Source organism: Pezoporus wallicus, unplaced genomic scaffold (assembly GCF_028554395.1).
Source record: "Pezoporus wallicus isolate ANWC-B61680 ecotype Strahan unplaced genomic scaffold, APGP_CSIRO_Pwel_v1 contig_5261, whole genome shotgun sequence".
Taxonomy (NCBI): Eukaryota; Metazoa; Chordata; class Aves; order Psittaciformes; family Psittacidae; genus Pezoporus; species Pezoporus wallicus.
The window spans coordinates 3839778-3853016 of record NW_026642423.1 but is presented as its reverse complement, the minus strand read 5'-3'; the positions used below and the strand labels follow the sequence as shown (position 1 = coordinate 3853016).

At 37.7% G+C, this 13239-nt stretch overlaps 1 protein-coding gene across 2 annotated transcripts in view; it reads left to right on the top strand.

Annotated features, from left to right (window-relative positions):
* CNTNAP5 (contactin associated protein family member 5) overlaps positions 1–13239 on the top strand; it is a 298904-nt gene that overhangs the window by 180906 nt on the left and 104759 nt on the right. For both annotated transcript variants that reach the window (XM_057430057.1, XM_057430056.1), the window contains exon 11: positions 8127–8233. In XM_057430057.1, the coding sequence (XP_057286040.1) occupies positions 8127–8233 (107 nt within the window). The remainder of the gene's footprint in view (positions 1–8126; positions 8234–13239) is intronic.

The following is a 13239-nucleotide window of genomic DNA, read 5'->3' as shown; positions in this document are numbered from 1 at the left end:
TAACATTGCTTCATGTGTTGTACTGTCAAAATGGGCCTTTGGGAAATTAATTACTATTGCAGGTGAAGGGTGTTAGGATAAATCTAATGAAAGCATAGTCTCTGTGCATTTCCCAAATCTCTAAGATTTAATGTATTCCCTGCATCAGAAGCCAAATTCTATGTGATTTCCCCACCTCCTCCCCAAATGTGGTTATGCAAATGAGGAAATACCCTGGCTAATTATGCCCAGTGAGTTTTAATTTTATTTTTTAGTCTTAGGCTGGGATTTAAAAAGCAAGCACTTAATATTTCATTCACCCCCACATAAATACCTGCATTGCATTGCAGACAGAATGAAAAAAAAAAACCCTAAACAAAATCACCAAACCACCACCCACAAATTGGCATCCATTCCATTTGTTCTCTCTAGTATTCATAGTTTTGTATTTAGTGTCTTCTCAGCAGAAATGACAGTTATTTTATAGTTTAGATTGTTTTCAATTTGCAGGAGCTCATCTGATGTTTTCCTTCTTGGTTTTATAGCAACGAGTCTGATGGTTTTAGATCACACCACTTGAATTCAGATGGTGACCAAAGCTGGGACAACTTGAAGACATAAGAGGAGATGTCATCTGTCCTATTTTTAAAAAAATTCTGATCTTGGGTAAATCCCAAAGTAGATTTGAATATTGCCCACCTATATCTCAGTCATCAGCCAAAGCTTTTAAACTGCACACTTCAGCTGCTGGAATACCTGGATCTTTTTCTAGACTTTTTTCACTAACTGCTACATACAGAAGAGGCTGTCCTGACTAATTATAATGATCTGCTGGTCCAGGTTAGCGTTCTTTTGAATTTTTGTGTCACCTTAAAAGGATCAATTCAGTCCTGTGAGTGACTCTTTTCCCACTCACCTTTTGTCTCTTGCCTGTTGTCAAATGTAGACTTTGGTGGACATGTTTATAAATAGTACAGGGAACACTGAAGCATCATGTTTCCTTTCAGTTTCTATTTTAATTAAGGAAATCATGGACAGGTTTTCAAAATTTTCCTTTTCTCATGCTTGTGTTGGTACTTTGTAAAACCCTGATAATTTGCTTTGTGTTTTTACAGCAAAAATTACAACATTGATAGAAATGCCTCTTCCATCACATTGTCCTTACAGAATGTATCTTTTTCCTATTTCTTTATGCTAAAAACAAAGCAGAACACTGGAAATCATGATATGGAAATGGAAAGGGGAAAATATCTTAAGCCTAATTTATGTTACATGGCATGGAAGGAAAAGGTGAAAAAAAAGTATTTTAATGGCTTAATCCCTTGTAAAGATCAATATACAGTGGAAAAAAGTAGTATTAGAAATAGAATACATGATGTTCTGTGAGAGTCGAAGAACCACTTGGGTTCTTCCTAAAATTATGCACCTACATAACAAATTAGGCATGCTAACTAATATAATTAAACCATCGCAGATAGCTCATTTTGGAGTGCAAGTCTTGGAAACCCCTTCAATACCACCCAAGTTTCAGGGTGGAGGGGTAGGATATAGAAAAACTGGGCAAGATTTAAAAAATTCAGAACCAGCCCACCCAAAACCTAGGTGTTGGAATTAAAATCCCTGCAGTTCTGAAGAACTCCCCCAGTCTTCATGTATCTATTTTAATGATTAAATGTAGTTGGATACTGCAGGAAATGACAGACCTTTTCTCTCTGATAGCTTAAGGGCCAGCTAACAAGTGTAATAAAACAGTTAGAAGAATTCTCTGCTCTTGAACTGGTATATGATCTTTGCACTGTCAGATGAGCTTGCTCTGTGGTAGTTATAAAACAAGGATACATTTGTACAGAACAAAGTCTATGTAAAAATAGGCAGCTACAGTGGAAGATGCTAACACTGAAGAGTGAGGAGTTTTCTGTTCTCTATGTTTCTTTCATGTGAATGAAAGGGAATGCTCAGCCTATTTGGAGATTGCCAGAAACTGGTTTTGCCTGCCCTGCATTATTTTTAAGGCTTTTTGTTTTCCCTGAATTTGTTTCATACATGCAAGACCAGCTGCAAAAAATGATTCAACGACCACGAAGGGTGCACTTGGTCTGTAGAAATACTGTGTTTCAGAACAAAGTACAGTTTCTTCAGATTCATCTGCCACACTCACATCGCCACATCTGATTTTGAGGAAGATTGTGCCTTAATTTAGACTTGTTCTTTTCCAGATAAGTTAGTTAGTTGTATTTATTTTCACTTGAAGCAAGAAATTGGTGCTGAATTTAAATCTCATTTACCTGATGCCACTGCAGAGCAGTGCTGATCTGGTCATTTGAAATGTGTTTAGTAAATGCTGTAAGGGGTTTGAGCAGGATTAACTCCTTCCTGTAACTGCAATGATTTGTACATGAGGAAGAATGATGGAGTTTGTCTTTGATAAAGAGTGGAGGGACTTCCCACTAGTGCTGGAGAGGGGATTTTGCCCTGAAAGAATGTGAAGAAAGATGGTGGCTTCAAGTTTGATAGGGGGATACTTAAGTGACCCAACTTTTAGAATCCACCTTGAATACGGAATTCAGTTTCTGGGAGAGCATCTCAATAGAGTTCACCCCCATTGGCAGGGAGGTTGGAACTAGATGATCTTAAGGTCCTTTCCAACCCTAAATATTCTATGATTCTGTTGCTATTCCTTTAGAGTCAAAATGTATGGGATGTGCACCCCATACATTTTGCAACCCCCATTGTATATTAAAAGCCAACTACAGGGATGTATGTGGGATATAATACCCTGTCATTGTTTGTTTGTTTTGGTTTTGCAAATGGCTTTTCTGCTTTTGCTTTGTAAAATGATGGATTCTAAATGAAACAGCTGTCTGTACAGGACGGTTTATTTGTTTCCTATTTTTCATTTTCAGATTTATTTATATAAAATCCTTTTTGCTGATGCCAAGACAAACTGTCAGCACATTTGCCTCTATTAAAAATGTAGGTGTTCTAAGAACAAAGCAATCAAACCTTAAAAAAAAAAGCCTTTTATCTAACTCATAAGTAGCAGCCTCTTTTCCCTTCACTTGTGCCAGTTCCAGCACAACCTTCTCCCACAGTTCTTTCCTGAGGGCAATTGGCACCAATGTTCAGATCTTCTAAATGCTGGTCTCACAATGGTATAAAAGTGCAGTCTGAGAATCAAGGTGGCCAACAATGGAAATAATAATATGTTTTAGAAGTTCAGTCATCAAGTTTTGCAAATCTCAGAAAGAAGAAAACCTGGAATTTGTGACAAATTATTAGAATTACAAAAAATGCCTTTTTTGTTTTCTTTAGATTTCTTTTACATCCGTTCAATGTGATAATGTAAATGATTTCCAGCATGGAAAGGAAAAAATGTGTTTATTCACATTGCTCTTGTTCTGTTTGTATTCCATGACTTCTCATAACATAATAGATTTAGGGAAGAAAATATGGATGGTTTAAAAAAAAAAAAACAACAAACTAAAGTATGCCACACCACCTTTTAAAAAATTGCAAGAGAGTTTTCTAAAGTTGCAAGGGAGAATTTGGGAGGTGTGCTGGTGAGGAGAGAACGTGTGTTGAGGAATACCAAAGATCTGGAGAGTGTTAACATTACTCACTCTTTCTCCCTTCCTTCCTCTCATTCTGGAAGTTCTCTTTTTTTTTTTTTTTTTTTTTTTACTCTATAGTTAAGGAGATCTAGCCCATTATTTTGCCACAGACATGCAAGGCAAAATAAAAGTGGGATATGCTTCTGTGGTACTTTCTTTTCTAAAGCTCTCTGATCTTAATTTTTTTTCCACTTGGTAAATCCCTAAAGTAGTTACACGTTGTCAGTGTCGTAACATTGGTGGATTTCTCTTCTAAGCATTTGCTTGGTCTCCCCTTGAACCCATTTCTTGTATCCAAAGTAACCTTTGTCAAGGAATTTCACTGGTTTACAGTTCAGCAGAGCAGGGCCAAAATCCACACTGTTGCAACTGGCCTCAATCTATTGAATTTAGTGCAAAGACATTTTATTGAAGTGTAGGCCTGTAACACTATGAGTTTCATCATACATATATGAAGTCATTGCTGTAAATGTTATGTTTTGTTAATTATACATTAAATAGCTGCAGCCCATAAGCAGGAAAATATGATGAAATAAAATGAATTTGAGATAAGTTCAGACAAACACTTTCTTGATCAGAAAATGTATAAATGTTTTGTGTTTTCTTGTTATGGCATTGTTGGGTTTTAGGGACTTAGTGATTGTCTCAGAATGATGTATATTGACAGTCTTAATATTGAGGAGGTGCATGCTATTCTCTGAATAGTTGGGGTTTTTTGGGTTTTTTTCTCCTCTTTGTTTAGGAAGACTAAGGAGTGGTGCAGGCAGAATGTGTTGTGCCGACTGTAGTGATACCTGAGAGGTGCTTATTGAAAGTGCCAGGTTTATTTCCAGTCAAGTGTAACATCAAATGTGTAGAACTCCTTCAGCCTTCCCACTCAAATAATTTTGCCATTGTTATTTCTTCATCATTCCTATCAAAAGGCCAAATTTTGCACTCTAATGCCTATGCAGTTTGTCCTTTGAATTCAGAGGAAGCACACATACAGTTTTGGAGGTGAATGTTTTATCTAAGGACAGTGAATGCTTTTGTGCAGGCTCTGCATATTGCTCACTTAGATGAATGGCTAAGGTGTGTGTTTTCCAGCGTGGCCAGTGGAGGGAAAATTTTATTTGCTTCACTTATTTTTTTATAAGACTCATTCACCATGATATATTCTATGAATTAATCTGGAATCTGGAAGATCAGAGTCCCTGGTCTGTCACAAACTGTCTTAGGCAAATCATTAAATTTGTAAGTGTCCCATTTATGATACTCACAAAAAATGAGTTGATCTGTTTGTTCATTTCAATTCCAAATAGGTCAGGGACTGCCTGCTGCAAATTTTTGTCTATGAAATCTTCTAAGATACCACTGCATTTTTTGCTAAAATTGCTTGATTCTACTAGGATGCAAATATTAATTTTAAATTATATCTATTTAAATCCTTCAACATGAGGATCCAGGACAGTTAGCAAATAGAACATTTATCTATGTTCTATTTATCTATCTATTAGAAGATTTATCTATGTCTTGGTTAATTTTAATTGTAGCTATTTCTTAATTTTGAGTTCTCTGACAATTAGGATAAATTTTATAATGAAGACACAACTGTTCAGCAAGAATGGGATTATGGTAATGATTAGAGTTGCAAAGAAATTTGTTTCGTAAGCTCTTAGAAGGGCTAGTTACCTGACCAAAACCAAGATCAATGTGGTTGGTGCTAATTAAAGCAAACAGATTAAGGAAGAAAAAAGGCTTAATCCTGAATTTATAAATGTCATTAAAAGCTTACATGGCTAGTTTGACTTGAGTTTTGTGCACTGTTGGTGGAAGAAAAAATGTCTGCATTTGTAAGACAAGTAGAATTGAAAAGCAACCTTCAACTTTGTAAAGCCTTTAAAAGAAAACTTTTGAGGGAATAAACATGGCTAAGCCTCTGACGGAGGCCTTTTGGCAAACCACAAATGACTAGTAATTGGCTCTACTGCATTGGGTTAATTAAGAAAACATAGCTTAAAATAGGCAAAAAGCATATTTGTCCATTACACCGATGATGTAAATTATGGCAATAACATAGTACTGTTCTTTTTACCCATTTAAAGAGTTTTATTACCATCAGGTATTTCTTGTTGCCAGCACCCTGTGATGTGAATGTAACTACTACTGTAACTACTCTGTTGTACTGGGGACATAAATGAACGTTTGTCACCAAATAGCAGGTAGAAGCAATACTCTGAGGGCAAGGGCAGGCATTCAGTTATGTGCTTCACAGTTCAAGAAAGACAAAGAGCAACTGGAGAGGGTCCAGTGGAGGGTTATGCATTAGGGAACGGGAGCGTCTTTCTTAAGAGGAAAGGCTAGAGAGCTAGGCCTCTTGAGCATGGAGGAGACTGAGAGGGGATCTGATCAATACATACAAATATCTTAAGTGTGGGTGTGAAGAGGATGGGACCACACTCTTTTCGGTGATCCCCAGCAGCAGGATATACAGGGCAATAGGCACAAACAGAAACACAGGAAGTTCCAACTGAACATAAGGAAGAACTTTACTTTGAAGGTGGCAGAGCACTGGAACAGGTTGCCCAGGGAGGTTGTGGACTCTCTGGATATATTCAAAACCCACCTGGATGCATTCCTGCGTAACCTGCTCTAGGTGAACCTGCTTTGTCAGGTGGGAGGTGGCGGTGGGAGTGGACTAGATGATCTTCAGATGTCCCTTCCAACTCCAACCATTCTGTGCTTCTGTGCTTCTGTGTTCTCCACAGCACTAAAAAAAAGCTCCCTGGTGAGCTGGAAAACCAGGCATGTGTTTCCCATTCACTTTCCTTATTTTGTATTTGAGCCCTGTGATTAATAGAAGCCATGGCAACCATTTTTATACGACCAATATATCTTATAGGTGTTTCTAAAGATGTTACAGATAGTTATAAATAACATACTTTGTTCTCAAATTCCTTATGTCTCTGGTGTGTGAATAATAAATAATTACTATAATAATGGAGTAAGTATAATAATAAAATAATGAATCTTTCATATTAATATTTTATGTTATCTTCATAATTTGATGTATGATCGTATAAATTGTGATAAAGTAAACCTGACTTCTAGAATGAATCTCAGACTCACACTTAGACAAGTATATGTATGTATGCACATACTTGCATACTGCACGTTGAGGACAAGAGGTGAGTCTGATAGGCCTCTATGTGCGTAAACAGGTTTTTTTAGGTTGTCATTGTTTGGCAGCTCTGAACAGCCTTGGACTCAGGTAAGTTGATGAATGCTTGGCTGGTAGGGCTTGGGAGACTGGTGGAGATGGTGGTCTTTACTGACATACAGGTTTTCTGCTTGCATGCATAAAATGTGTTTTAATTGTACAGATTCTAAAAGAAACAGACTGAAAGCCACAGTTAAAGGCAGTATGCACACTTACATGCTGTCATGGTTTAAGCCCAGCTGGTAACATGGCACTGCACTAGCTACCAAGAAGGAGAAAAATAACTATTACAGCTGAACCCAGGACACATGCAAAAACATTTCCTAAAGATGAGATGAGCAACAACAAAATCATGTCCTCATCTCATACAAATCTAGGTAGTATCAGTGACTTCACTACTAATACCATTGAAACATCTGGGCTGTAAAAAGGGTTTGAAGCTCAATTTACAGCAAAGCACACCTTAATGGAGTGCTGGGGTGCAAGAGAGAAATTGATTGCCTTTTTTCTATCCACCCACTGATCAGAATTGAATCAGTGGTATAAACAATTTATTCGTTTTTTAAAAGCCAAACATGCAGTATAAAAGAGAATATCTAATATACCGTAAGTGGGAGGGGGGAAGAAGGACAGAAAAAGGAAAAAATGAAACCATCCCTGGTGGATGATGTAACTCCATTGCACTGCCCGTATTTACACCAGTGTATTTCAGATCAGGATTTACTTCTTGTCCTGGATATTGAATTTATCTCCCACAGCTTTTGTTTCTGTTCACTTCCTAAGCTGCATGCTATTGTGCCTCTTTCTTCTTTTAATAATTTGCTTCACAGTAGTACTTTAGAGGCATAGTGACTAAAATGAGAGAAAGAAGAGAGTACAGAATTCATAATTGAAGCATATTTTTCCTCTCACTTCTGATATTTTCATGCTGTTTGTGTTACCACAAATGTAACTCAGCCTAATTTTGATAACAATGGTGCCTGTTTAATCAAAGAACAGGGGATTCTCCTGTGAAACAAGATTTCAATGTAATTTTCACGTTACTTGTCCTTTTCTGTGCCTGCTAAGTTTGTGACACTTTAATTGCTAGCAAATGGAGGACAAGTGGAATGTTTTTTTCAGAGTAATCTTTACCTACTTGCTGGATACATTAAATGTTGTTGGCTTCAGTGCTTGTATTTGAAGTGAATCATAGATCAGAGGAACATGTAATTATGTCAGGTGTTATACAGTGATTCAGCCATGGGAAACTCTTGCCTGAGTGAGGAGTTAAGACAGTTTTATAATTATTTTTTCCAGCACATTAATTTCATTTTTTTAAAACTGTCTCCAATTAGATGTTTACCCAACTACTGTGAACATGGGGGAAAATGCTCTCAGTCCTGGACCACCTTTTACTGCGATTGTAATGATACAGGCTACATGGGAGAAACCTGTCATAATTGTAAGTAAACCCACACATACAGTGTTTTCTACTACAGCTGGTATGTCAAGTTGCACATAAACTAGAGCTTTGTAAGATGTCTTATATCATATCATAGGATGTAGCATGTCCTGACATGATTCAAACCAGTCAATAACTGTGTTGGGAATGCACAGAAATCCATTTGCGTTTTTTGAAGAAAAGAATCAGATTATTTTAAGTAATTTTCAACAATTTTTTCTCTCATTGATTTGGAGAATCTTAAATTCATTAATATTACCTGTACATGGTAGACACATTACTCATAAGACATTTAGGTGGGCTTAGCTGTATTTGGGTTCTACATCAATTTTGGCACCATGGGCTCCTTTGCTTTTAGGTTATCCAAAAGTTCATTTTGCAAGAATCCAGTTTTCAACAACTCATGATTTTGGAATTTTGCTGATACAGAATCTGAAACAGTGGCAGTACATGAAGCATGCAGCTGCTGAAACCCGCAGCAAAAGGAATACAATGTTTTAAGGGTTTAAAAGCAACAAATATCAAATGGTAGAAGCACAGCATGCTGTGAATTTTAATAAAAAACAGAAAGGGGAAGCCAAAATAAAACCTGTTCATACAGCTGACTAAAATGGAAAACAGTTAGCAAATGAAGTGAAACTTACTGTTCTGTCACTGGAAATAAAAAGAAAAATAGAGTGAGCAAGAACAATTCCAGGAATACAACTACACCCACTCCAGGTGTTTGATGAGCACTCAGACCACAGATAGGAAAAGATTAGTGAGAAATCCATTTTTTGCCCTGCTAAGCTAAAAAGCAGAAGAGAAGAAAAGGTACTTAGTGGTTTGAAGCTGAGAATATTGGCAACCACACTGTAATTCTGAAGACTTTAATGGTTTACTAATTAACAGTGAAATCATTTGTGGTGTGGGGTCTGCAGCTGACAGGGGAGGCTGTTGAGAGGTCTATTCATAGATCTGTCACCTGAACCCTACATTGTAAGAACAAAGGAAGCTAAAAGTTTAGTGCTGAATTCATGCCAAGCCACACACAAGATGGGAATTAAAATGCTGAGTTCATAGTTTTGAAAAGACAGTTTAACCTTTTGTCTAATGCTTTTGTTGCTGCAAAGGCATCACCGTTCTTCAAAATCCCCAACCCAGACTGCATGCAGTGATTGAGGGCATAGCAGTGTATTTACACCAGCTGATGTTTTTGATACAAAACTAGATGGCCAAATAGGTTGGTGAGAAGGGGAAGGCTCCTTGGGGAAGGAAGAGACCTGTGGCTGTTAACTGTCAAAGGTGATTAGGGACACTAGACTCTAAGCTATATCTACGTTGTTGTATTAGCTCGGGGCCTGAGGCTCATTATGTCTGTGCCAGCTCAGTGTGTCTGGTGCTCCAAGGAGGAGCATCTCATTACTGCAGAGGATTGGTTCATGACCAGTTTTCCTCATAGACATTTGCATGGATCTAGTCCGTCCTCCCGGTTCTGTGAACTTGAGTCTGCGCTCTCAAAGGCACATACACAGCTATAGATATTTAAGGTTCACTGATGTGTAAAAACTATTCCAAAAAGTTTCTTAGGAAGATCTTGTGTTAAGATTTTCCAGCAGATCAAGCTGTGCATGCGTGCACAGCTATTCAGCTGCTCAGTTTATTTACAAACATATTATCAGCATCTAATTTGATTCCAGCTAGATTGTAGAGCCAGATGCCCTGTAAGCCAAGCGATGCTGATAACCAGCAACATTAGTCTGGAGAGATGCATTCATGTGCTTGAAATGTGCAGTGAAGCCATTTCAAAGCCAGTGGGTAAATGCAGGCTGTCAATTAGAAACCTGCAGAACAGGAGATGTAATCACTTTCAGATGATAGTGACTGATGTACAGAAGTACCTTGTAGCAGGTGGATGAAAGCTGCAGATCTGATCACAGCATAACTCTTGAATATCCTTAGTGTACAGGCAACTCTTCCAATCATGAAATTGTAATTCCATGTAGTTCTATCAAAGTAAAACATCTAATTTCTTAAGGTCTGAAACATTATCTCAACAGATTTTGATTTTTGCTAGAAGACTGAGGCTGACAAGCCTGAAATTGAACTTGTATTACTTTGGAGAAGCTATTTCTTTTATTAAACTGCCCTTCAGACACAAGTCCATACGGCAACAGTGGAAAGATTTAACTGGCAATCTGCTGCAAGTCACACATAGTGTGAATAGTTTCAGTGTCATGGATTTTGTTTCTGTGTTGCATTAGTGTTGATTTTGCCTCTTTTGGTGTTTGTAAGAGGTGGGTGTCACTGGTTGAACAACATAAAAGACCCAATCTTTGTCATTCTTTCGTGAAGAACTGCAGGACATGCATTTGCAAATAAGAATTAATTGTTTTATGTTTTACCAGCTTAGACTGAGAGACCTTACCATTTAAAGAACTGAAATCTGAAGAGACATTGTCCTTACCTTACTATCATCTGTAATATGTTAAAGTGCATTTTGAGGTTGATACATAAGCAGTCTTACTGGTTTCTTCGCAAATATTCATGGACCACACTGAATCCCACTGTCAAGAACAGGTAACAGTATAGACTATCAGCTCTCCAGAGAGTTTGTAGTTAAATTTTTGAGGGAAAAAAACACGCTAGTGCAGGTGATGGAGAGCCAGAAAGTCTTCATTAGCATCACAGGTGGCATTTTCAGTCTACCGGGTACATAATTATTGCTAGGTTTTCTTGTAGGCAAAAAGTCAAGAGTAGAGATTAAAAGGAGGAAGAAATTGAATGTTTGCAGGTATGAAAGAGTGACATAAGAGAAAGCAATTATGTGCTGGTTTGACAAATATAAGGCTATGGCCAGAGGTGTTTGACATTTTTGACAGGGCAAATGCCAGTCATGACAGGTAGATAGGTTGGAAATATGCCGTGAGAAACAAAGATAAATAGTTTGCATTTAGTGCAACAGAGGGGAAATAGGGCAGAATAGTAAGTTGATAGAAGGCGTAGCTGAGGTGTTTGCATGACCATGTCAGATATGTGGGACAAGATTGTCTGTCATGACCAAAAGTGGGTATAGTTGAAATTCAAGACATGCAAGTGAAGCAAAAGTGCACATCTCAAGACACGTACGAAGAAATAGCTGAGTCTAGACATGGCCTTAATATAATCTTCCTAAAGGCAGTTGATTTTCTGCAAACCTCAGGTATTTTCCTGTTCATTCAAAATCCCTTCCTGTCCTGAAAGGTCTTAAACTGTTACAGGAGTTGTGACTATCTACATGATCCAAATGAGGTTCCATCAGTGAAAAGGTGTAGGCTCATGTCCTATTAAATAGCTATTCTGTGGCAGACAAGTTTCATGAACTGCAGTCTCATCTGGTTCTGCTTATGTTCTCTTCCTCTTCTCTGAGTTTAGCTGTAAATACAGGTAGAATACTGGTAAAACCCACTGGTGTTTTCTGGGTTTCAGTAACATATGGGAAGAGTCTGAATGTTTTCTAGACAGGTTGTTTCTTGCTTGCAAAGCTTATTGCCTGATGCATAAGTCCATTTCTCTGATGACAGGTGATCCTCCTTTGCAAGCTGCCGCATGTGCAATATTATCAGTACCTTCCAAGTCTTTTTTGTTTTGTTTTTGTTTGTTTTGACCTTTGGTATGTTTTGTGTTTTGGTTTTTTGGTGTTTTTTTTCTTCCAATGTGGAATGAGGATTTGAATTTAACTCGCATCATTCCAGCTTCCAGTGCAATTCACATCTTGCTGGCTAGTCACAGTCCTGATTAGCAATTGTGCTTTCATCACTCTACTAACTGTAGCTGTGAAACTCCAAAACATATGCTAGTGCCTTGCACTTCCATTTGATGAAAATATAGAATGTGTGCTCACTGTCTCTGGGTGGGGTGTTCACTGCCCACAGTTTGGGAAAACAAGGAGTCATGAAATAACCCGGTAGGATATTAAGTCAATGGTAGGTGAGTTGCTTTTGCTCATGTATGGGTTTTGTTGTGCCTTAGTTTCTCCACCTCTGTTGGGAAAAGGATCCAATTTGCAGGTATATTGTATGTGATCTATATTGTGTACTGAAACACTATGGATTCTTTCCTTTAAAACTGTTATTTGCTTACCACTACTTGAGCTGCTCTGTAGCTGAGACAGTGCTTTGAGAACACAATATTATTTCAGTTCTGTCAAATGCATGGGTTTGATTTTGGTTTATCTTTTAAATGTGCTTCACACAGCTTGCATTTATATAAGTTGAAAGATTAGCTCAGCTGAAGCCCTTTTAACAATCGATACTTTCCCCATTTCTACAGTGTGGTGGGTAGTTTACTGATCCATCAGGTATTGCAGTAGTCTGGTCTAATCCAGAGAGATAAGAGAGCATCTTTTATGTGATCACCTGTGTGAACCATAGCAAAATAGATAATAATGTAGTGTTTGTTTTCTGTTTTCCTCTTTTAGATAGAAGCACTGATGTTAGTACACAGCTTGGGAAAAAGGCCTGGGTGGGATTCAGCTCATCTGTTTTTGCTGCCTGATACTGTGACATCTAATCTAAGATAGTGGTGTGCTTGCTTTCTGTGCATAACAGAGTATGAGCTGTTTTCAGAACTTGACTAATATCACTGTGAGATAGGTTGTCCAAGGTAAGTTTGTGGGCCACCTCTGAAACATACCAATGTCTGTCATCTATAGAGGGAAGTTGTCTTAGCTTAGACATACAATAGGGAACTGAAGCTAGATCAGAATTATAGGGTGGGAGAGAGAGAGAGAGAGAGAAACAGAGGGAAACAAAAGTTACAGGTGTATATATATACAAAATATTTTAAATTGGAAGGTCATAGTTTAAAACCTGCATAGTCATCTCTCTCATACTATTAATTCTCCTTACACTCACCAGTGTAAAATGGCCCTGAGATACAGAATGCTATAACTTTATTGCAAGGCAATGGTTAGTAATCTCCTCTTTCTATGAGTTATGTTAGTCTCTTAGAAAGCCTCGTCTTTCCCTTCTGTATTTCTATTATTT